Source organism: Oncorhynchus clarkii, chromosome 10 (genome assembly GCF_045791955.1).
Source record: "Oncorhynchus clarkii lewisi isolate Uvic-CL-2024 chromosome 10, UVic_Ocla_1.0, whole genome shotgun sequence".
In the NCBI taxonomy this organism is placed as follows: domain Eukaryota; kingdom Metazoa; phylum Chordata; class Actinopteri; order Salmoniformes; family Salmonidae; genus Oncorhynchus; species Oncorhynchus clarkii.
This window is the reverse complement of record NC_092156.1, coordinates 16,797,779-16,823,728: the sequence shown is the minus strand read 5'-3', so window position 1 is coordinate 16,823,728 and position 25,950 is coordinate 16,797,779. Positions and strand designations below refer to the sequence as shown.

General features: G+C 41.1%; 2 protein-coding genes across 2 annotated transcripts; one reads left to right on the top strand and one right to left on the bottom strand.

Annotated features, from left to right (window-relative positions):
- Positions 1-2,472: 2,472 nt before the first annotated feature.
- Positions 2,473-11,924, bottom strand: LOC139418066 (NHL repeat-containing protein 3-like). The gene is made up of 7 exons (XM_071167228.1): positions 11,746-11,924; positions 9,336-9,491; positions 8,973-9,123; positions 5,639-5,839; positions 5,297-5,388; positions 4,008-4,120; positions 2,473-3,864 (listed from the first exon to the last, which is right to left on the bottom strand). Exons 1-7 carry the CDS (start codon positions 11,836-11,838, stop codon positions 3,609-3,611), a joined length of 1,062 nt encoding a protein of 353 aa, XP_071023329.1. The 5' UTR covers positions 11,839-11,924; the 3' UTR covers positions 2,473-3,608.
- A 96-nt stretch (positions 11,925-12,020) lies between these two features.
- On the top strand, positions 12,021-24,930 carry LOC139418065 (oocyte zinc finger protein XlCOF6.1). Its single transcript, XM_071167227.1, has 2 exons — positions 12,021-12,260; positions 23,670-24,930. Exons 1-2 carry the CDS (start codon positions 12,068-12,070, stop codon positions 24,479-24,481), a joined length of 1,005 nt encoding a protein of 334 aa, XP_071023328.1. The 5' UTR covers positions 12,021-12,067; the 3' UTR covers positions 24,482-24,930.
- Positions 24,931-25,950: the final 1,020 nt, after the last annotated feature.

Below are 25,950 nucleotides of genomic sequence, written 5' to 3'. Positions count from 1 at the left end.
AGCCAATGTGATTAAGACCTTTAAACAGGTCAACATTAACAAAGCCGCAGGGCCAGACGGATTACCAGGACGTGTACTGCGAGCATGCGCTGACCAACTGGCAAGTTTCTTCCCTTACATTTTAAACCTCTCCCTGTCTGAGTCTGTAATACCAACATGTTTTCAGCAGACCACCATAGTCCCTGTGCCCAAGAACACTAAGGTAACCTGCCTAAACGACTCCTGACCCATTGCACTCACGTCTATAGCCATGAAGTGCTTTGAAAGGCTGGTCATGGCTCACATCAACACCATTATCCCAGAAACCCTAGACCCACTCTAATTTGCATACCGCCCCAACAGATCCACAGATGATGCAATCTCTATTGCACTCCACACTACCCTTTCCCACCTGGACAAAAGGAGCACCTACAGTTGAAGTTGGAAGTAACATACACCTTAGCCAAATACATTTAAACTCAGTTTTTCACAATTCCTGACATTTAAGCCAAGCAAAAATTCCCTGTCTTAGGTCAGTTAGGATCACCACTTTATTTTAAGAATGTGAAATGTCAGAATAATAGTAGAGAAAATTATTTATTTCAGCTTTTATTTCTTTCTTCACATTCTCAGTGGGTCAGAAGTTCACATACACTCAATTAGTATTTGGTAGCATTGCCTTTAAATTGTTTAACTTCGGTCAAATATTTCAGGTTGCCTTCCACAATCTTCCCATAATAAGTTGGGTGAATTTTGGCCCATTCCTCCTGACAGAGCTGGTGTATACTGAGTCAGGTTTGTAGGCCTCCTTGCTCACACACACTTTTTCAGTTCTGCCCACAAATTGTCTATAGGATTCAGGTCAGGGCTTTGTGATGGCCACTCCAATACCTTGACTTTGTTGTACCAAAGTACATTCATCTCTAGGAGACAGAACACGTCTCCTTACTGAGCGGTATGAAGGCTGCGTGGTCCCATGGTGTTTATACTTGCGTACTGTTGTTTGTACAGATGAACTTGGTACCTTTAGTCATTTGGAAATTGCTCCCAAGGGTGAACCAGACTTGTGGAGGTCTACAATTTTCTTTCTGAGGTCTTGGCGATTTCATTTCATTTTCCCATGATGTCAAGCAAAGAGGCACTGAGTTTGAAGGTAGGCCTTGAAATACATCCACAGGTACACCTCCAATTGACTAAAATGATGTAAATTAGCCTATCAGAAGCTTCTAAAGCCATGACATCATTTTCTAGAATTTTCCAAGCTGTTTAAAAAGCACAGTCAATTTAGTGTATGTACACTTCTGACCCACTGGAATTGTGATACAGTGAATTAATTATAAATTAAATAATCTGTATGTAAATAATTGTTGGAAAAATGACCTGTGTCATGCACAAAGTAGATGTCCTAACCGACTTGGCAAAACTATAGTTTGTTAAAAAGACATTTGTGGAGTGGTTGAAAAACGAGTTTAAATGACTCTTACATGCTGACCAGACACATCGCGTGCGCGAGCGTCGCAAAATAAATGTAGAAATCCATGTTATTCAATTATTGCACCCACACTGCTCACGCGCCAACGAGCGTCTACGATGCCAAAGGCTAAAATAGAACTCATTCCTATTTCTGACGCAGATTGCGCTGCAAGTCCAGCCTCTACCATCTCCTCATTGGTTTATAGAAGCAGGTACCCACGTGCCATCTCCTCATTGGTTATACCCACGTGGGTGATTGAAAGACGAACTGTTTTGCGTGGTAATACAATGAAAGTTTAGATGCGATCACCATATAAATTAAACAATGAAAAAGCCTGGGAAGAGAGATGACTAGAAATGATTCGGTTGGCCGTTTTGTGTGTGGATTAATTGTCGGAGTAGAGTTCCTTGTGCATTTCAGGTAAAATAACAACTCAATGTTTATATCCCAGGACAAATTAGCTAGCAATAGCAAGTTAGCTAAATAGGACAAATTAACGTTAGCTAGCAAGTGCAAGCTAACTAGCTAAATTGCCATACATGTTTAATGCTTTTCGACCTGTCCCCAAATTAATGTCATTGGTTCAGAGTTTGTTTTGATATTTTAACCTGCGTGTCGTGATCGCGTTTGGTGTGGGCGGGGTGGGGCAAAATAAATGTATGCACGATAGCGCACGCGCGCAGCCGGTTTGGGTTCCGTGTGATTTCTAACAGCATTTTGTTTGCAATTGCTGTGGATTGATAATCTAATTACATTTGTCACTCAGACTGTAATTCCTGTTTTTGGTCTGTTTTTCTTTGTCTTGCTGTTTTCAGAATCCCTTTACATGAAGGGGTTGTGGATTCATCAGTGAAGACTGCTGAGGACAGCTCATAATAATGTTTTGGATACCATTCTATTCACTCTATTGCAGCCATTACACTCCACTCCAGAAATTATTATGAGTGTCCTCCCCTGGTATTCATGCATCAAAATAATGACAGACTAAAGCCAGGGGAAGCTATATCACTATGACAATATTGGTTTTCAAAAAGTTTATTTAGATCTTATTTCTGTCAATCTTTACCCTTAAATGAAAGAATAACAAGCAACATAAAAATTGAAAATTCAATGATGCAGAGCATGACTAAGATATGGCACTAATAAAAAGCAGCAGAAACAAATCACAGTATATTCATACAATCAAATTTAACAAAATATGCATATGACCATAAACAATATTCAGGAGCAAGCAATGTAAAAATTTCCCCATAAAATTAGATTTGTTCCCCAGGGTAAAAACACAAAAAAATACAGGACTTGTAATCCCAATGAAACCATATACACATACAAGCATAATAATGTTATGCTTTGCATAGAAAGCTTATGTTATACACTTTCAATGCTAAACCACACATTTCATATATCACAACACTTCCCCTGGCAAAAGATGCTAGCGGATGACACCGAACCCTTTCAAATCTAATCTGAATAGCACTGGTCATATTACTGTGATCAAACATACTGCAAGTAAGAAACGTTTCTCACTTGATAGTAGTAGTACCTCATACAGCACAAGTGACTTGGACGCTTTTAAAACATAGCTGCCTTAAATAATTTCAAATTATGGTTCTTACAACCATTTCTTTCATGCAATTAAGTAACAGGATCATGAGATTTGGTTAACATCAAGCCGCTAACGTAAGTGACCAGTGAGATTGGTTAATTGGACATGCAATACTTTTCTATACCTCCATAAGAACTAAACAGTAAACATGGAGCTGGCTAAGAGTTCATGATTGGCGTAGCACGTTACATACAAAGGACTTTATACCTTAGTGAGCCTGGGGTAAATAATTATTCAAATGAGCAGTACGAGGAGAAAATGGCATCTTTGATTTGTCCAATAAGTGGCCTGGCTCATTTGAATCTATTTAAATATACATGTTAACTTCTCATCAAAAGATTATAGTCGTGGTCCAGGCCAACTACATTGCAGACGTTGCACTGCATCAGCCAGTGGTTCTGTGCCCAGATCATAGACTGCACAGTCGGGCATCAGATTGCTATCACATGATGTGGTTAACTGATATGTTAAACACCAATCCAGGCGTTCTGAGATCTGTCATGTGTCTGCAATGTTGTCCGCCTGGAACACGGCCTATAATAGAGTGCATCAACCATCCTGCAGGAAGCCAGTACCCAGGCTGAATGGGGTAAACTTCTGAGCCTGCTGTGCACCAATCTCAGCCACATACAGAGCCCCCGTCTTCAGGTCCAGGTCCACTAGGTGGGGCTTGACGTCTTCAGCCAATTGGATGACACTGACCACCTGGCACTGACCAATCACACCCACAGGTGGAGCCTCCAGTAGGGAGATCTGATTGGTGTTCAGCTGCACCACCACAAAGTACTTCTGGTCTGGTGTCAACCTATGGGGATAATTAATTACACTGAGTGTACATAACATTAAGGAAACCTTCCTAATATTGAGTTGCAGTTAGCAAAACCAGTGTGTCCATGAAAGATAACAAAATAAGACTGACAGGTAAATATTGGGACTATCACTACCAACCTGACAGAGTAGGGTGCATCCTCATTGAAACAGCTTCCCCATGTTCCAAGCCAGTCTCCAGTCACAGAATTAAACACCTGGATTCGCTTGTTTCCTCTGTCAGCAACCCACACCTACGCAACACCACAACACACACTTACCACAAAATCCAAAGCTTACCATAAACCTCATAATCTAGCAGTGTGATTTAGTTTGAAACTTTTCTTAAATAATATGCATTATAAAAGAGGAGACTACACAGAGTGTATAAAACATTAGAAACACCTTCCTAATATTGAGTTGCACCCACTTTTCCCCTTAGAACAGCCTCAATTTGTCGGGGGATGGACTATAAGGCATCGAAAACGTTACACAGGGATGCTGGCCCATGTTGACTCCAATGCGTCCCACAGTTGTATCAAGTTGGACAGATGTTCTTTGGGTGGTGGACCATTCTTGATACACACAGGAAACTGTTGAGTGTGAAAAACCATGCAGCATTGCAGTTCTTGACACACAAACCGGTGTGCCTGGCACCTACTACCATACCTCGTTCAAAGGCACTCTTTTGTCTTGCCCATTCAACCTCTGAATGGCACACATCCATGTCTCAAGGCTTAAAACTCATCCTTTAACCTGTCTCCTCCCCTTCATCTATACTGATTGAAGTGGATTTAACAGATGACATCTATAAGGTTTTCACCTGGACAGTCGGTGTTAGGTGTTCCTAATGTTTTGTACACTCAGTGTATTTATGTAATGCCCAGCTTATAAACTCTACTTAAATTAATCGCCTCCTTATTTATTTTACTAGGCAAGTCAGTTAAGAACAAATTCTTATTTACAATGACGGCCTACCCCAGCCAAACCAGGACGACGTTGGGCCAACTGTGCGCCGCCCTATGGGACTCCCAATCACAGCCGGGTGTGATGCAGCCTGGATTCGAACCAGGAACTGCAGTGACACCTCGTGCACTGAGATGCAGTGTCTTAGACCGCTGCGCCACTCGGTAGCCCATATAACGCATATAATTGAAGAAAAGTTTCACATTAAATTACACTACAGTTTACAGTACTTCTTGCACTTTGCACAATTAGTTTGCACTACGAAAATGTCACCATCAATCTGTATCAGGTACAGGTCTATGAAGTTGAGTGAGATGAGACTTGGATTTCAGCTTGTGAAGCATTTCAACCATGAGATGCCTGCTTAGACATCACTTCACAATATTGGACAATAAGGTTTTGAACTTGAAGTTGTCTTCAACACAGCACTGCTTGTACAGCAGAGTCCTGCACAATGTACCTACCCTTTGATAGTTATCTACTGCCACACTATGGGGGATGTAGAACTGTGCAAGGCCCTGGCCCTTCTCTCCGTGCATCCATTGCACCTCCAGGTCTATAGAGAAACCATATAGAGTTTATAATATGGATCACACCATGGCTATAGCATTATGTTATTTCAATGGGTAGTATCACCATTTTCTATGAATGGCCATACAAATAGAATTACCAGAACTTTAATGGGAATGTCCGTTATAGAAATTATATTTTGGAAGTGTGGCTCTGGCATAGAACGTAATGTTATAACCACAGAATGACATATAAAACTTATTCTAGGCTCTCTGTGGTTATAATGTTACCATCACCTTTGGACAGTTTAATGAGGCGGTTGTTAATCCCTCCGTCCCCGTCCACTATGTAGATCTCCCCAGAGCTGTGGACAAAGATTTCAGCGGGCTGGTCAAACTGGAGCGGGTTGACCCCAGAGCCGGCTTCCCCCATTGAGCCCAGGACCTGGAGCAGCTTGCCCGAGGGAGAGTACTGCTTAATGGAGTGACCATACGGGCCTACAACAGATTGGATAGGAAAAATACAGTAGTCACTCAAAACACAGACTACAGCAGCGTTCTAAGCAATGAGACAGCAGACAGGTCAAGGAGGCTCATATTTTGGGAAATAGATGAGTGATGAGGTTGTGTAAAAACTTTTCTATTAGGCAAGGCACTTTAGCTGGATCCAATGTTTATCAGCCAGATGTGTGTATGACTAACAAAGTAAATACACCGTATTTTGTCAACACTAAAGTGTTTAGTACATAGAATACGTTCACAATAGGGCTTGTTTCAGTTCTATTGCAAAATGTTGTCCGTTGCGTGTCCTAATGAACACGACCCAGGGCCCGGTTTCCCAAAAGCATCTTAAAAAACATCTGCGTTTAAAAAGCAACAAATCCCTTTGAAAATGGCCTATGTGGCATCGATATGAGTTAGAAACAGTTATTTTAAGAGTCAAAATTGACTACAAAGTGTAAATAGGATGATTTTGGTCATAAAGTCAGTCTGGTCTAAAACAGAGTTTGGAACATCTGTGTGTCACACTAGGTAAATTAAGGTTAGGTTTTGATTTGACGATGTCCATTTGCCCACTAACACAGGGTGAAGATCTGCGGTGATTGCTCTCTATCCAATAGCATAGTCAGTGAGACAGATCTGCCCAGCAGCTCCGACTGTTTACATAAGACAACACTTCGTAAATGTTTTTACTTGAGAAATACTGCACCAAACACCTTTAGTTAGATGTAAAATGTTGCATCTAAAACATCCTCGGCCAAAATGTAAAAATGTATTACAGATTTCATGAGTTCATATATTAATTCTGGGGAATTTGAGGAAGTGAAATCGGCTTCTGCATCTACAGTGTCTCATAGGGAACAAACTTCATTAACCAAATGTGCAATCAGTCAAGAAACACACCTCTAAGACTGAAATCTAGTTTTCTAATGAGCAATAGAAAAACACGTGCCAATCGGCCTGTTCAGTGGCTCTTTATGGCTAAATTCATCGTTAGAACCTTCGTATGACAATCGTTAAATCTCTTGAGTGGTTTCCCAAAACTATCGTTAACGTTGCACTTGAAAACACTCGTAATCTGAACCCTACATCAGACCACTTGTAGAACAGCTAAGTGCTTTGTTAGATGCTTTTATGCCCTCCCGCGTCACATACACAGAAGATCTCTGCTAAACATAGCATGGTTTATCCTTCTCTCTGTGACCTCAATAACTTCAGAACAAAGTTGACTACATATACAAAGTTGCCAATGTCTTTGCAATTGATAAAAACAAGCAACATATACAAATATGATTCAAATAAAAACCGAGATGACTGCATTAAAAGATAAAACAAGTAAATTATGTTCAATCAACTGAGTTCTATTTGCTACTTACTTGTAAGCTACAATCTGTAATTTGTCAAAAAATATTAATGGTGCAGCCGAACATGTGCGCAACGTGCAAAATCTGTGATTTAGAGCATTTTTATTGGGTAAGCATTAGAATATTTGCAGCCGTAGATAGTAATGTCTCTATAGGAGCTGATACGGCATCAGTATTGTGAAATACAGCGTATTCAGAAAGTATTCAGACCACTTCACTTTTTCCACATTTTGTTACATTACAGATTTATTCATGAATCTACACACAATACCCCATTAAAAAAAAGCAAAAACAGGTTTTTAGAAAAAAACAAACAAACGGAAATATCTCACTTACATAAGTATTCAGACCCTTCTCTCAGTACTTTGTTAAAGCCCCCTTGGCAGTGATTACAGCGTCAAGTCTTCTCGGGTATGACGCTACAAGCTTGGCACACCTATATTTGGGGAGTTTCTCCAATTCTTCTCTGCAGATCATCTCAAGCTCTGTCAGGTTTGATGGGGAGCGTCGCTGCACAGTTATTTTTAGGTTCTCTCCCAGACATGTTTGATCGGGTTGAAGTCCGGGCTATGGCTGGGCCACTCAAAGACATTCAGAGACTTGTCCTGAAGCCACTCCAGTGTTGTTTTGGCTGTGTGCTTAGGTTCGTTGTCCTGTTGGCAGGTGAACCTTCGCCACAGTCTGAGGTCCTGAGCAGGTTTTCATCAAGGATCTCTGTACGTTGCTCCGTCCATCCTTGCCATCGATCCTGACTAGTCTCCCAGTCCCTGCAGCTGACAAACATCCCCACAGCATGATGCTGCCACCACGCTTCACCGTAGTGATGGTGCCAGGTTTTCTCCAGATGTGACGCTTGGCATTCAGGCCAAAGAGTTCTATCTTGAGATGGGAGAACCTATAAGGACAACCATCTCCACAGAGGAACTCTGGAGCTCTTTCAGAGTGACCATCGGGTTCTTGTTTAGGAAGAGTCTTGGCGGTTCCAAACTTCTTCCATTTAAGAATGACGGAGGCCACTGTCTTCTTAGGGACTTTCATTGCCTCAGAAATTTTGGGGTTCCCTTCCCCAGATCTGTGCCTCGACAGAATCCTGTCTCGGAGCTCTACGGACAATTCCTTTGACGTCATGGCTTGGTTTTTGCTCTGACATGCACTGTCAACTGTGGTACCTTATACAGACAAGTGTGTGTGCCTTTCCAAATCATGTCCAATCAATTTAATTTACCACAGATGGATTCCAATCAAGTTGTAAAAACATTTCAAGGATGATCAATGGAAACAGGATGCACCTGAGCTCAAATTCAAGTAGCATAGCAAAGGGTCTGAATACTTATATACATAAGGTATTTATATATTTTTATAAATTTGCAGACATTTCTAAAAACCTGTTTTGCTTTGTCATTATGGGATATTGTGTGTAGGTTGATGAGGAAAATGTTTTATTTAATCCATTGTAGAATAAGGCTTTAATGTAACAAAATGTGGAAAAAGTGAAGGGGTCTGAATACTTTCCGAATGCACTGTAATTACAATGTTGAGGAAAGAGCTGAATGAAGCTGATCCGAAAGCAGCACTCCCTTCCTTTCGATCCTATCAGTATCGACACATACTCCAACGACGCACTTAGCAACCGTTCTCTCTGCATGGTGTTTTGGGAAACGCATGCTACATCTTCGGCCGTTGTAGGAAAGGTGCATCGTTACACTCATAAGCTTAAGTTCCATCTCTATCGGGAAACCGGGCCTAGATCTGCTGTGAGGCCTCACCGTTTCCTACGTCCGTGACCCACACGGTGGGGTTGGTGGCGGCGTCGGCCAAAAATATCCCATGGGGCATCTCCAGGGTGCTCGTGTTCCAGGCCTGTAGGAACTCTCCGTCTGTTGTGAACACCAGCACCTTTGGAACCGTCTCACCTCTCTGGGACATAGAAGTTTGGTTATTTAATACCTAATATCCTACATTGTCATCTATTTTGTACAGCACATCTGTACTCAGCACTGTTTTTACAATGACAATGTTAATCTGTTTTTTTAAGCCTTGCTTTTTCTTTTCCCTTTGTCTCTTTAAGTTTTGTATCATAACACCATTGGTTTTAAATCAAATACAGGACTTCAAGATAACATACTGACCTGTGCAACATATACCACACCGGCATACTGGTTGACAGCCACTCCAAATACCTCGCCGCTGAAAAGCTCGGGATATTTGGGCCAGTTGATATCCAATTTGTACAGTGGTCGTCCAAGAAGTCTGTAATCTGGTTTTAGGCCAGATGTTTCCGATTGCTGCCAAAGAAACAAAACATTGCCTTATGCATTCTAATGGGAAATTATTTGATTAGGGCTAATTATTTTACTGTATTTGATTACTGTTGATATGGATTGACATGTAATAAACTTGCTGGTACAGTGCCTTCAGAAAAAGCATTCACTCTGACTCTCCACATTTTGTTGTGTTACAAGGTGGAATTAGAATTGATTTAATTGTCATTTTTTTGTCAACGATCTACACAAAATACTCTAATGTGAAAGTAGAATATATATTTTTTTATACATGTTAGAATTTATGAAAAATAAAAGACTAATATTGATTAAAAAAGTTAAGTCAATACATGTTATAATCACCTTTGGCAGCGATTACAGCTGTGAGTCTTTCTGGGTAAGTCTCTAAGAGCTTTGCGCACCTGGATTGTACAATATTTGTACATTATTCTTTTTAAGTTCTTCAAGCTCTGTCAAGTTGGTTGTTGATCATTGCTATACAGCCATTTCCAAGTCTTGCCATAGATTTTCAAGTCGATTTAAGTCAAAACTGTAACTAGACCTCTCAGGAAAATTCATTGTCGTCTTGGTAAGCAACTCCAGTGTATATTTGGTCTTGAATTTTAGCTTATTGTCTGCTGGAAGGTGAATTTGTCTCCCAGTGTCTGTTGGAAAGCAGACTGAACCAGGTTTTCCACTAGGATTTTGCCTGTGCTTAGCTCTATTCCGTTTCTTTTTATCCTCAAAAACTCCCTAGTCCTTGCTGATGACAAGCATACCCATAACATGATACAGCCACCACCATGCTTGAAAATATGAAGAATGGTACTCAGTGATGTGTTGTATTTGCCCCAAAGATAATGCTTTGTATTCAGGACATTACTTTGTCAATTTTTTTTGCAGTTTTACTTAAGCGCATTATTGCAAATAGGATGCCTGATTTTGAATATTTTTTATTCTGTACAGGCTTCGTTCTTTTCAAGCTGTCATTTAGGTTAGTATGGAGTAACTACAATCCTCAGTTCTCTCTTATCAGTCATTAAACTCTATAACTGTTTTAAAGTCACCATTGGCCTCATGGAGAAATCCCTGAGCGATTTCCTTCCTCTCTGGCAACTGCGTTAGGAAGGACGCCTGTATCTTTGTAGTGTCTGGATGCATTGCTACACCATCCAAAGTGTAATTAATACACAAAATGTTCTCATAATATATGCACAAACTGTTTCTGCTGGAAAGCAAGCGGTCGCCATCACCCTGCCGTGACGTTTTGATAAACGTTTAAATCTCTCTAGTACAAGGTGATTTATCAATATATTCACTTGTATTTACCCCCCTAAAATGAAATACTAATTAGCTGCTAATGTGGCTATCACAAAGAACCATAAATACCATGATTTGGAAGAGACTGCTGAATTGAGGCAAAGGTAAGAATATCTGAATTATCTAAATATAGTAATTAATAAATTAGCTACATTTCTTTAAATTGACAATTCTGTTAACTGTCTTGCGCAAGTTTTAAATTGACATAATACCTGTTAGCAAAGGTGTCAGCTTGAGATGACGTGCATGTCTACTTTGATGCTAATTAGCATTTTCGAATTTGAGATTAAATAGAGCCGAATATATTGATAAAAGTCACATGGTTATCAAAATGTCACGCCAGGGTCAGTCTACACAAAACACAACCCTTACTTGAAGTGTTTCTAAAATCTTCTATGGGTAAAATGAATGCTGGAAAACGATTGGAACCATTTCCCTGTTTGGCCGCAAGGTTTTATGGGTATTATGACACCTCCACTGTGGGGTTTTATACTGTACTGTCTTTGGGCTTGTTCTACATTGCAGCCGACTGATTCATCTCCAAATCATTTTGCACAATAATGAACTACCCATTATTATTTATAGATCAGTCAGTCACCATTTACCCACAGTACATCATGGATTTGATTGCCTCAAATAGGGCCTTTACCACAACCCATCCCGTTGTTCAACTGGTCGTTCAGTACAAAGACGTACTGAATGCAGACCAGTATTTTGACAGGGTATCTTATGAACAAGACAGACAGGAAGGATCCTGTTCTAAAACAGACAGTTCTTAACAGGGTTTTAAGTGAGAAATAATTGTGTAATCTATGTATTAGGGCACATATGACAAGTAACTATTGATTCTGGCAACTGTTAGCTAACTCAACAAGGGCAAGGAAGGAAGGATATGATGCTGACAGTCAGCAAAACAGGTAAGTCAATACCATAAAAACTATTGAAAGGAGCTACGTACCTGTGAATTTATTGAACCATATAATACCACCATAAGCAGAAAAAGTGTCCCCATGGTCGTCACTATTAAACACAAATGATTTCGTCTTTTCATGGGGAAACCTTGAAGGTTAACAATCAAATATATCGGGCGCTTCCACCCAACCTAGCACCTTTGAATCAGACGAAAAGACTAACGCCACTTCCTATTTTGATCACATGACGATGTTCGTGGTTGACGTCACGTGGTCTTGGGTACATTTTGTCTGAGATGTTTTTTTCTCCATACGTAGCCAGTCCACTAGCTAGAAGTGGTCAAGTCTTTTACATTAGGTCTTGCAAAAATGTCCAAACTACAGTTGTTGAATGGGTTTCTTACCAAGCGACTAACCGCGGTTGCTGTGGAGATATACGTAGAAGTAGAAAAAACGATAACAGAGTACCAGGACGAAATTTCCAATTCAAAGGAGGAGATCAAGCGTTTACGACGGCTGCTTGATTTGGTTTTCAATCCGGAGATAAAATTACATCGATCAGGTTTGTAGCAACTACTGTGTCGAGTCATGGTTTGAAGCATGTAATTTAGGCTACGACCATAAAGGCCAAAATTACCGTTTATCGTACTATGGTTGCGGCCATGGGGAGAAAGTGGGATTGGGAATAACGGTTTCCCAAACATAGTCCCTGTAAACCGAGGTAAAGACAGTTTCAGGTTGGATATTCGCCTCTAGTTTTCCTTACGTCCACCAACAGCAGTTAGGGACCATCAACATAGTGACAAATCAAATTTGTCAAATTTCAATAGCTCTTTAACCATTACTCCTAACACTTTCAAAACTGGTTGTAGCTAACCCAATGGCACAGGCACACATTGCACACCCTTTAGTTTGTCCATTTTCATCTCACATGATTTTACATGAATTTTTCAAAATGTAAACCTTCAATAGCTCCTTGGTCATGTGACCTAGTGACTTCAAACACGTTTCAGAATGTCCACTCAGTGGCCCTACACATTGCACACCCTTTAGTTTGTCTATTTTCATCTCACATAGTTTTACATTGAAGCCAGTTGAGATCAAGTTCTCATTTACAACTGTGACCTGGCCAAGATAAAGCAAAGCAGTGTGACACAAACAACAACACAGAATTACACATGGAATAAACAAACGTACAGTCAACACAATATAAAAGTCTATAAAGTGTGTGCAAATGAAGTAAGATTAGGGAGGTAAAGCAATAAATAGTCCGTAGTGGCGAAATAATTACAATTTCGCAAATTAACACTGGAGTGAGATGTGCAGAAGATGAATGTGCAAGTAGAGATACTGTGGTGCAAAAGAGCACAAAAAAGAAGAGAAAATATATAAAATATATAGCAATATGAGGATCAGGTAGTTGGATGGGCTATAATACAGATGGGCTACGTACAGGTGCGGCCAGTGTAAGCTGCTCTGATAGCTGATGCTTAAAGATAGTGAGGGAGTGGCCTCCTGGGTGGCGCAGTGGTTAAGGGCGCTGTACTGCAGCGCCAGCTGTGCCATCAGAGTCCCCGCGCCCAGGCTCTGTCGTAACCGGCTGCGACCGGGAGGTCCGTGGGGCCTAGCGTCGCCCGGGTTAGGGAGGGCTTGGTCGCGCACCAGCGACTCCTGTGGCGGGCTGGGCGCAGTGTGCACTAACCAAGGTGGCCAGGTGCACGGTGTTTCCTCCGACGCATTGGTGTGGCTGGCTTCCGGGTTGGATGCGTGCTTGGTTAAGAAGCAGTGCGGCTTGGTTGGGTTGTGTATCGGAGGACGCATGACTTTCAACCTTCGTCTCTCCCGAGCCCGTACGGGAGTTGTAGCGATGAGACAAGATAGTAGCTACTGCAACAATTGGATACCACGACATTGGGGAGAAAAAGGGGTAAAAAAAATAATAAAGATAGTGAGGGAGATATGAGTCTCCAGCTTCAGTGATTTTTGCAATTCGTTCCAGTCATTGGAAGCAGAGAAATGGAAGGAAAGGCAGCCAAAGAAAATATATTAAATATATAGCAATATGGGGATCAGGTAGTTGGATGGGCTATAATACAGATGGGCTACGTACAGGTGCGGCCGGTGTAAGCTGACTTTGGGGGTGACCAGTGAAATTATACCTGCTGGAGCGTGTGCTCCAGCACACGGGTGGGTGCCAGTGAGCTGAGATAAGGCGGGCTTTATCTAGCAAGGACTTAGATGACCTGGAGCCAGTGGGTTTGGCGATGAATATGAAGCGAGGGCCAGCCAACAAGAGCATACAGGTCGTAGTGGTGGGTAGTATATGGGGCTTTGGTGACGAAACTGATGGCACTGTGATAGACTGCATCCAATTTGCTGAGTAGAGTGTTGGAGGCTATTTTGTAAATGACATCGCCGAAGTCAAGGATCGGTAGGATAGTCAGTTTTACGAGGGTATGTTTGGCAGCATGGTATGTTTGGCAGCATGAGTGAAGGATGCTTTGTTGCTAATAGGAAGCCGATTCTAGATTTAATTTTGGATTGGAGATGCTTAATATGAGTCTGGAAGGAAAGTTTACAGTCTAACCAGACACCTAGGTATTTGTAGTTGTCCACATATGCTAAGTCAGAACCGTCCAGAGTAGTGATGCTAGGCGGGTGGGCAGATGCGGGCAGCGATTCTCAATAATCGTAGATTTATCGGTGGTGACAGTGTTTCCTAGCCTCAGTGCAGTGGGCAGCTGGGAGGAGGTGCTCTTATTCATCCTTGGACTTTACAGTGTCCCAGAACTTTTTGGAGTTTGTGCCACAGGATGCACATTTCTGTTTGAAAAAGCTAGCCTTTGCTTTCCTAGCTGCCTGTGTATATTGGTTCCTAACTTCCCTGAAAAGTGGCATATCGCGGGGGCTATCCGATGCTAATGCAGTACGTCACAGGATGTTTTTGTGCTGGTCAAGGGCAGCCAGGTCTGGAGTGTACCAAGGGCTATATCTGTTCCTGGTTCTACATTTTTTGAATGGGGAATGCTTATTTAAGATGGTGAGGAAAGCACTTTTAAAGAACAACCAGGCATCCTCTACTGGCGGAATGAGGTCAATATCTTTCCAGGATACCCGGGCCAGGTCGTTTTGAAAGGCCTGCTCGCAGGAGTGTTTTAGGAAGCGTTTGACTGTGATGAGGGGTGGTCGTTTGACTGCGGACCCATTACTGACGCAGGCAATGAGGCAGTGATCGAGGACAGGTTGGTTAGGATGATATCAATGAGGGTGCCCGAGTTTACGGATTTGGGGTTGTACCTTACCTGGTAGGTTCCATCATAATTTGTGAGATTGAGGGCATCTAGCTTAGATTGTAGGATGGCCGGGGTGTTAAGCATATCCCAGTTTAGGTCACCTAACAGTACAACCTCTGAAGATAAATGGGGGGGGGGGGGGGGGCAATTAATTCACATATGGTGTCCAGGGCGCAGCTGGGGGCAGCTGTAACAAGCGGCAACAGTGAGAGACGTTTTTCTGGAAAGGTGTATTTTTAAAAGTAGAAGCTCGAACTGTTTGGGCACAGACCTGGATACTATGACAGAACTCTGCAGGCTGTGTCTGCAGTAGATTGCAACTCCACCCCCTTTGGCAGTTCTATCTTGGTGGAAAATATATACACATACATAGGGGCATTTTTTTAGCTATTATTTTACCACTCAGAATCCAGAATGGAAATGACAATGAGGCCAGCATAGGATGTAATACACCCTTACCACAATCTACTTTTTGATCTTCTTGACTTCTTATCTGGTAAACTGCTACTATGTGTCAAGAAAAGAGCCCCAATTAGGGGTTAGTGTACTCCAGTAAAAAAAGGTCTGGTTTAGATTAAAAACTATTGCCCTGTGTCCCCGTTCATAAGGGCATTAGAGACTAGTCAGTAGTAGAATTGAGTTGTCACTTTATTGGCCCAAACACCCATAGAGTTTACTCATGGACAGTAATTAGTAATATATATTATTTTGCATTGATGCATTGTCTTCTAACTGTCCAAGAATAGGATCCAAAGTGTTAGGAAATATTTGTTCCCATAAATACAAAGGAGGATGTCTCTCCTCATACCTCTGGCACTTTAGTCAGACTGTGCACCACAGAGTCAATCAGGAGAGGATACATACAGGTCAACGGTGCCAATTGAAAGTCAAGGGGTGTGTCTGTGCCTTTTGGATTACTCTCTCTTTACAGAGAACCCCTGTGGTTCAAGTCTGCTCTGAGCATGTCTGAAAGTGACAGAGCCAGCAGACAAGAGTTTTTCACAGTATGTCATAAAAAAGTATTACACTTATGAATGTATGTAAAATGCTAATATGTATTATATCCAGTATAATGGAATAACTAAGACCTGAATTTAATTGCAGCGTGTTCCGATTCCTCCTTCTCTTTCTGTCCAGCAGGGTCAACCAAAAACACTTGGCCTGATGGTTCATGCAGATACTGGGGAAGCAATATAGAAATGTATTGACCCCTTAAATGGTTTTAATATTTAATGACCCATATCACAACCCTCATACCTCTTCACAAAAATGTACCTATTTTGTAAGTTGTCTGCAGGTGTCTTGTTGTGAATACACTCAAATATCCAGTTATTATCAGGTTATGTAAACTGTTTTCTAATCCTCAACGTAGAAGGATTTGTCTTAATGTACAGTATATGAAAGTGATGCTATGAAAAGGATTCTTTCATGTTATCAAGCTCACTGTGACCTTCAAATCACGGCCTATTACTGTAATTAAAAATAGCATATGAAACACTGTTTTTCATAAGGCCTACCTGTGCTCCTTCCTTTAAGCACCTCTGTTTGAACACCTTCTGTCCTTGATCCATACCACATACAGCCATTTGCGGATCTTTTCAGTGTCCATGTGAAAGATAGTTATCGCGAGGATGGAACATTTTGTTGACTTAATTATTATTATTTTTTAATACTCATGTAAAATGAAGGCCTGCAAAGCTTACATATTTAATTCTAATAGCATGATATGAAAGGAGACAAACATCAGAGCGTGCGATATGAAGGTATAGTCAGTGGACATTCTGAACCTTGTTTGAGGTCAGTATGTCACATGACCAAGGAGCTATTGAAATTCTACATTGAGAAATTCATGTAAAACCCTGTAAGATGAAAATGGACAATCTAAAGGGTGTGCAATGTGTAGGCCCACTGAGTGGACATTCTGAACCTTGTTTGAAGTCAGTCAGAAATTTGAATGTAAAAAAAGTTTGTACTTTGTTTACGCTCCCTAACTAATTAAACTTGGAATGCAAAATGCAGCTCACATTTCCACATCTTTATTAGCTTTGGAAAGCGAATGAATGTCCAAATCGTGAAAATAAGACCTGTGCAATGCTGTGCGTAATTTTGCCAACATCATGAGACTTATTTGGAATCTGTGGCTCAAGTGGTTTGAAAGCTATTGAGGTTTGAAAGCGCAAATATCCATCGAATATCCAATTTGAAACTGTCTTTACCTCGGTTCCCTGTAAATACCATTCTTTCCTTCAGAAAATCGCTCATCTGACACCGTAATTTAAGATTGGTGAAAACAATGTTTTCACCTATATCCACTAATTTACAGATTACCTCATGTAAGGGAGGAATTTATTAAGCTAGCACAATAAATTGACAAGACTTATTTTCAACCAAAACATGTACCGGATTGTGCGAGAGAGTCTTGAATTTTATCAACAAATGTAAACGCAACTAATTTAGATGTTTGTTGTTTTCAGTCAGACATTTTGTCGCTTGCAGTCACGTTGTGTTTATGAAAATACATTTCTAATGATGTGTTAACATTGATCACCAGTGGGGCTTTATGCTTTCTCGAAACTGGGTGCGCAGTTCCGCTGGGACTGCAGCGCAGAAGAAATATCAACCTGCACAGAGAAGCACGAGATTGAATTGAACTCCCCCTTAGTTAATAATGTTTCCCTTTACTGTGGGAGTTGTGATCGAATTAACAATATTTGACACTTTCAATGCAACATACCGAAACAACTATAATGATATTCAATAGGCTACATCTGTTGGTACAGAAATGAAGAGGGAGTTTGCCAAAAGGCACCTAAAGATTCTCTGGTCTGATAAAACCAAGATTGAACTCTTTGGCCTGAATATCAAGCATCACGTCTGGAGGAAACCTGGCACCATCCCTACGGGGAAGCATGGTGGTGGCAGCATCATGCTGTGGGGATGTTTTTCAGCGGCAGGGACTGGGAGACTAGTCAGGATCGAGGGAAAGATGAACGGAGCAAGGTCCTTGATGAAATCTGCTCGAGATCGGCCCAATCTGAGAAGATTCATCTTCCAACAGGACAAGCACACAGCCAAGACACCTCCTAATCTCATTGAGTGGCCAAGCCAGAGCCTGGATTTGAACCTGAACGAACATCTCTGGAGAGACCTAAAAACAGCTGTGCAGCAATGCTCCCCATCCAACCTGACAGAGCTTGAGAGGCTCTGCAGAGAACAATGGGAGAAACTCACGAAGTACAGGTGTGCCAAGCTTGTAGTGTCATACTCAAGAAGACATGAGGCTGTAATCGCTGCCAAATGTGCTTAAACCAAGTACTGAGTAAAGGGTCTGAATACTTATGTGAATGTGATTTCTGTTTTTATTGTTAATACATTTGCAAACATTTCTAAAAACCTGTTTTTGCTTTGTCATTATGGGGTATTGTGTGTAGATTGAGGGGGGGGGAGCAATTTCATCAACTTTAGAATAAGGCTTTAACGTAACAAAATGTGGAAGAAGTCAAGGGGTCTGAATACTTTCCATGTACTATACATTTATTTTTTATTTTTTACAAGTTCTCATTTACAACTGCGACCTGGCCAAGATTAAGCAAAGCAGTGCGACAAAAAGCAACAAGAGTTACATGGGAGAAACAAATATACAGTCAATAACACAATAGAAAAATCTATATACAGTGTGTGCAAATGGAGTAAGGAGGTTAGGCAATCAATAGGCTAATAGTAGCGAAGTAATTACAATTTAGCAAATTAACACGAGTGATTGATGTGCAAGTAGAAATACTGGTGTGCAAAAAAAGTTAATAAAAACAATATGGGGATGAGGTAGGTAGTTGAATGGGCTGTGTACAGCTGTAGCGATCGGCAAGCTGCTCAGATAGCTGATGCTTAAAGTTAGTGAGGGAGATATGTCTCCAACTTGAGCAATTTTTGCAATTCGTTCCAATCATTGGCAGCAGAGAACTGGAAGGCGGTCAAATTAGGTGTTGGCTTTGGGGATGACCAGTGAGATATGCCTGCTACAGGTGGGTGTTGTTATGGTGAGCTGAGATAAGGCAGAGCTTTACCTTGCAAAAACTTATAGATGACCTGGAGACAGTGGGTCTGGTGATGAATATGTAGCGAGGGCCAGCCGACGAGAGCATACAGGTCGCAGTGGTGGGTGGTACAGTGGGGCAAAAAAGTATTTAGTCAGCCACCAATTGTGCAAGTTCTTCCACTTAAAAAGATGAGAGGCCTGTAATTTTCATTATAGGTACACTTCAACTATGACAGACAATATGAAAAGAAAAAAAATCCAGAAAATCACATTGTAGGATTTTTAATGAATTTATTTGCAAATTATGGTGGAAAATAAGTATTTGGTCAATAACAAAAGTTTCTCAATACTTTTATATACCCTGTGTTGGCAATGACAGGGGTCAAATGTTTTCTGTAAGTCTTCACAAGGTTCTCACACACTGTTGCTGGTATTTTGGCCCATTCCTCCATGCAGATCTCCTCTAGAGCAGTGATGTTTTGGGGCTGGTGCTGGGCAACACGGACTTTCAACTCCCTCCAAAGATTTTCTATGGGAGTTGCAATCTGGAGACTGGCTAGGCCACTCCAGGACCTTGAAAAGCTTCTTACGAAGCCACTCCTTTGTTGTCCGGGCGGTGTGTTTGGGATGATTGTCATGCTGAAAGACCCAGCCACAATGCTCTTGCTGATGGAAGGAGGTTTTCACTCAAAAAAAATAAATAATAAGTCTCATCGCGCACTAGCGACTCCTGTGGCGGGCCAGGCGCAGTGCACGCTAGCCAGGTCGCCAGGTGCACGGTGTTTCCTCTGACACATTGGTGCGGCTGGCTTCCGGGTTGGATGCGGGGGGCAGTATTTGGTGACGGGGCAGCATTTTCACTTCCGGATGAAATGCATGCCCAAATTCAACTGCCTGCTACTTATCCCCAGAAGATAAGATTGGCATATTATTAGTATGATAATAACATGATTTGGATAGAAAACACTGAAGTTTCTAAAACTGTTTGAATCATGTCTGAGTATAACAGAACTTATTTAGCACCGACGACAAACCATTCAGATTTTTATTTTATTTTTTAGGTCACTCTTTTCAATGGGTTTTCTTTGGGAATCCAGATTTATAAGGGACCTTCTTGCAGTTCCTAGCGCTTCCACTGGATGTCAGTCTTTAGAAATTGGTTGAGGTTATTCCTTTGTGTAATGAAGAAGTACGGCCATCTTGAACGTGGGTCACTTGAAGTGTACTGTTAGAGGCGCGTGACCAGAAAGCATTGTTTTGTTTTCTTCCTGTATTGAACATAGATCATCCCGTCTTCAATTTTATCGATTATTTACGTTAAAAAATACCTAAAGTTGTATTACAAAAGTAGTTTGAAATGTTTTGGCAAAGTTTACAGGTAACTTGAGATATTTTGTAGTCACGTTGAGTAAGTTGGAACCAGTGTTTTTCTGGATCAAACGCACCAAATAAATGAACAAAAGGACCATTTGTGATGTTTATGGGACATATTGGAGTGCCATCAAAAGAAGTTCGTCAAAGGTAAGGCATGAATTATATTTTTATATCTGCGTTTTGTGTCGCACCTGCAGGGTTGAAATATGGTTTACAGAGGTGCCATCCTCAGATAATCGCATTGTTTTCTTTCTCCGAAAAGCCTTTTTGAAATCTGACATGTTGGCTGGATTCACAACAAGTGTTACGAATCCCTTTTGGCCCGACAGTCTAGGGGGGGGGGGGATATTTAAATATATATATATATATTTGTAATAAGGACAATTACAACAATACTGAAGAAACACTTATTATAACTTAATATAATATATCAATTAAATAAATTTAGCCTCAAATAAATAATGAAACATGTTCAATTTGGTTTAAATAATGCAAAAACAAAGTGTTGGAGAGGAAAGTAAAAGTGCAATGTGTGCCATGTAAAAAAGCTAACGTTTAATCTTGATACTACCCATCCCGGGTCCAGGAGCGTAATCATCATCTGACACTAATTAGCATAACGCAACAGACATAAATATTACTAGAAAATATTCAGATTCATGAAATCACAAGTGAAATATATTGAAACACAGCTTAGCCTTTTGTTAATCACCCTGTCAGCTCAGATTTTGAAAATATGCTTTACAGACAAAGCAAGACAAGCATTTGTGTAAGTTTATCGATAGCCTAGCATAGCATTTTGCCTAGCTGGCAGCAGGCAACCTGGTCACGAAAATCAGAAAAGCAATCAAATTAAATCGTTTACCTTTGATGAGCTTCGGATGTTTTCACTCACGAGACTCCCAGTTAGATAGCAAATGTTCCTTTTTTCCAAAAATATTATTTTTGTAGGCGAAATAGCACCGTTTGTTCTTCACGTTTGGCTGAGAAATCGACAGGAAATTGCCATCACGAAAACGCCTAAAAATATTCCAAATGAGCACCATAATATCAACAGAAACATGGCAAACGTTGTTTATAGCACGTTACCTTGGCTCCTTGCTGCACTCACATAACAGGTAGTCAGCCTGCCATGCAGTCTCCTTGTGGAGTGCAATATCAAATCAAATGTATTTGTCACACACTTGGTTAGCAGATGTTAATGCGAGTGTAGCGAAATGCTTGTGCTTCTAGTTCCGACCATGCAGTTATATCTAACAAGTAATATAACCTAACAATTTCACAACAACTACCTTATACACACTAGAGGTTGACCGATTAATCGGAATGGCCGATTTAATTAGGGCCGATTTCAAGTTTTCATAACAATCGGAAATCGGTATTTTTGGGCGACGATTTGGCCGATTTAAAAAATATATATATATATATTTGTATACCTTTATTTAATTTTATTTAATTCCGTTAAGAACACATTCTTATTTTCAATGACGGCCTAGGAACAGTGGGTTAACTGCCTTGTTCAGGGGCAGAACGACAGATTTTCACAGTTTCAGCTCGGGGGATTCAATCTTGCAACCTTACAGTTAACTAGTCCAACGCTATAACCACCTGCCTCTCGTTGCACTCCACGAGGAGACTGCATGTTACGCGAATGCAGTAAGCCAAGGTAAGTTGCTAGCTAGCATTAAACTTATCTTATAAAAAACAATCAATCAATCATAATCACTACACATGGTTGATGATATTGCTTGTTTATCTAGCGTGTCCTGCGTTGCATATAATCGATGCAACACTGGGGATGATTTAACAAAAGCGCATTTGTGAAAAAAGCACAAACACCAATGCCTTTCTTAAAATCAATACACAAAAGTATATATTTTTAAACCTGCATATTTAGCTAAAATAAATCCAGGTTAGCAGGCAATATTAACCAGGTGAAATTGTCACTTCTCTTGCACGCAGAGTCAGGGTATATGCAACAGTTTGGCCAGCCTGGCTCATTGCCAACTAATTTGCCAGAATTGTACGTAATTATGACATAACATTCAATAGCGGGGTGAACAGGCAGTGGCTCGGGTGGTTGTTGTCCTTGATGAACTTTTTTTGCTTTCCTGTGAAATCGGGTGGTGTAGGTGTCCTAGAGGTCAGGTAGTTTGCACCCAGTGATGCGTTGTGCAGACCTCACTACCCTTTGGAGAGCCTTACGGTTATGGACGAAGCAGCTGCCGTACCAGGTGGTGATACAGTCCGACAGTATGCTCTCGATTGTGTGTTTTTGGTGACAAGCCGGTGTCCAAAAATGCAGATTACCGATTGTTATGAAAACTTGAAATTGGCCCTAATTAATCGGCCATTCCGATTAGTCGGTCGACCTCTAGCAAATTCTCCTGGGTGATTTAAAAGATGAAAAAGGTCCACACTCCAGTCCAATTGGTGGCTGTAATGCACTTTAAAGTTCGTTGCCAACTGCCATAAAACATTTGAAGAAATTATTCAAAGAAAACTAACAAGGTTTAGCTTTTTAACAGTGGATAAATTGTTGGAGTACACACAATTTTGTAGGACTCAAAATGGATAACAATTTTGATGGGCATAGACAAAATCAACACTCGCACGATGGCGCACACAGACGCACGTGCAGAGCCTGGTTTGGTCAGCATATTAACCTGTCCCCAAATTAATATAGTTGGTTCACAGTTGGTTTTGATATTTTGATGGGGATAGACAAAATCAACACTCGCACGATGGCGCACACAGACGCACGTGCGGAGCCTGGTTTGGTCAGCATATTAGTCATTTTGTCAACATTTGGACACTGAAAGTACCATTTAGCTAGCCATCACCATGCCGCAGACTAGGCTAGCAACAGCTGGCCCATGGCATTTTCCAGAAAGAGCATTGGGTTGTGGATTTTGTAATTGATTTGAGCGCCAACAGAGTTTCAAATCTTTTTTCAATAGGTTTTTTCCAAGCTTGTTACAGTAAAGAAATAAAAAGTGGTGTTCACAATTTTTAACGTATTAGCGTTATTTAAATTGTAGGACTTAGTTGTTTTGAGTGTAGAATGATGGAAGATCAGGCAACAGAGGCTTCAAGGTTCTCTGGGAGAATCCGATAAAAAGGCATGCGGTCAGACTGCTCCCAACTCAAAGCAACCATGCGTCTATCCAGTATAAATGGACTGTAAGTGTACCAACTAACCATGTAAGACAATGGTTAAGGAATTAATAGTTTTTGAAAGATTCTTCTTTCCTATCCTTTTCTCCAGACCTCCATCAGCTCTGTCTCCCAGAAGAGGTCCCCCTTGAACAGCAGCAGTGGAGCCCCAGTCTGAAGCAGGAGAATCCAGAGCCCACACAAGTTAAAGAGGAACATGAGGAACTCTGGACCAGTCAGGGGGGAGAGCAGCTTAAAGAGCTAGAGTCGGATACCAAAGAATTCATATTTACTCCTGCTTCTGTCGAAAATCAGGGCCCACCTCAGCCCTCACATCTTTTCCAAATGCAAATTGTGGAGTCCCCTACCAGTACAACTAAAGAGATCAAGATGAAACCAAGTCACATTGGTGAAAACCCTTGTCTTGTTTGTGGCAAATGTTTCAACTGTAAATCTGCTCTGGAAAGGCATATGAGGGCCCATACTGGGGAGAAACCTTATTGCTGCAGTGAATGTGGCAAATGCTTTAGTCAGATCGGACATCTGACAGTGCATATGAGGGGACACACAGGGGAGAAACCGTTTAGGTGTAATATTTGTGGCAAACTGTTTTATTGGGAATCTGATCTGAAAAGGCATAAGAGGACCCATACCGGGGAGAAACCTTATGGCTGCAATGAATGTGGCAAATGCTTCCGTCAGATAGGACATCTGACTGTGCATATGAGGCGACACTCAGGGGAGAAACCACACAAGTGTCCTCTGTGCAGAAAATGTTTTACCACAGCATTTCAATTAAGATTACATACAGCAAGTCATACAGGGGAGAAACGGTATTGCTGTCAATATTGTGGTAAATGCTTCAACCAGAAAATAAGTCTGACTAAACATTTGAGTGCACACACAGGGGAGAAATTAAAGTAGTGCAAGGAATGTGGCAAATCCTTCAGGAAGAAGGGAACTCTAAGCAACCATATGAGGCATCACACACCGGAGCAAATAATGCAGCAACTTTTTCAACCTGAGTGGAAAACTGACAATTTGATTATTCACACTGGAGAGAACAATATACAGTGGGTATAAAAAAGTATTCACTCCTTTTGACTTTTTCAGATTGTGTTGTGGGGTTGAAATGCTGGCCTGCCTCTCTAACACCTAGGTTACCTGCCGTCCCATTTGTTGCCATTTGTTCCATTGTTTACGTTGGTTCTTGGTGTCTGTTTCTTTTATGGTATGCACGCTGTACAGTAAGCTCACCACTTTGCTGTAATCAGATAACTGTGGACATTATTTCATTAAGGAAAGAAATGCATATTTCCTTTATTCTCTCTGACGGTGTCAAATGACCATGCTGAAATATATTCAAGCTGTGAAAGTGTAAGGACATTTTCTGAGTGATTTATAATCAATAAATGTACCATATTAAACATTGAATAAGGAATACATTTTTTGTGAAAGATTATTTTCCTATCCTCTGCAGACCTCAAGCGGGTCTCTCTCCCAGTCTCTGCAGAGGATGTTCCCCCTTAGCATCAGCACTGTGAGCAGGAATGAAGCAGGACTCAGACCCCACACAGATTAAAGAGGAACATGAAGATTTCTGGACCAATGAGGCGGGCAGAAGAGCAGCTGGAAGGGCTGAAGTCTCATACCAAGAGTTCATATTCACTCCTGCCTGTGTGAAAAGTAAATGTGATCAGATATTAACCAAATCCAAATTGGTTAATATCTTTATCCCACCAACACAACTGAAGAGTTTAACAGAACCAGATGGAGACTGCAATGGTGTTTCAGAATGTAGCAGTGTGTGTGAAATGACTTGTGTGTGATATCTGGATAGTCACATTTGTGACCCTCCTCGTGTGGTAAATGTTTCAAATTGAACTCTTATTGCAAGTCCTACAAGGGTCCATACTGGGGAGAAACCTTACTGATGCAGTGAATGTGGCAAATGTTTCAGTCACAACTCGCAAAATATGAGGGAACACACAAGTGAACAACAGTTCAGTGTTCATGTTTGAGGCAAACGTTTCGATTGGGAATCTGATCTGAAAAGGCGCATGAAGGGACACACGGGAGAGACCATACAGATGCTCTTTGTGTAGAAAATACTTAATCAAGGCATCCCAATTAAAAATCCCATGATCATTCACACGCAGGAGAAAACAATGTGTGTGTGTGTGTTCTGGTAACAATCAAGAGACTAGGGAAAAACTATCAGTGCAAGGAATGTGGCAAATCCTTCAGGCAGAAGAGTAGCCTGATATGGCATATGAGGAATCGCACAGGAGCAGTTAATGCAGCAAGAACTACAATCTGTGTGGAAAACTGACATTTTATGATTCACATAGAGGTTGCGAGGTGGATGTATTTACAGATGTCCTCAAACATAA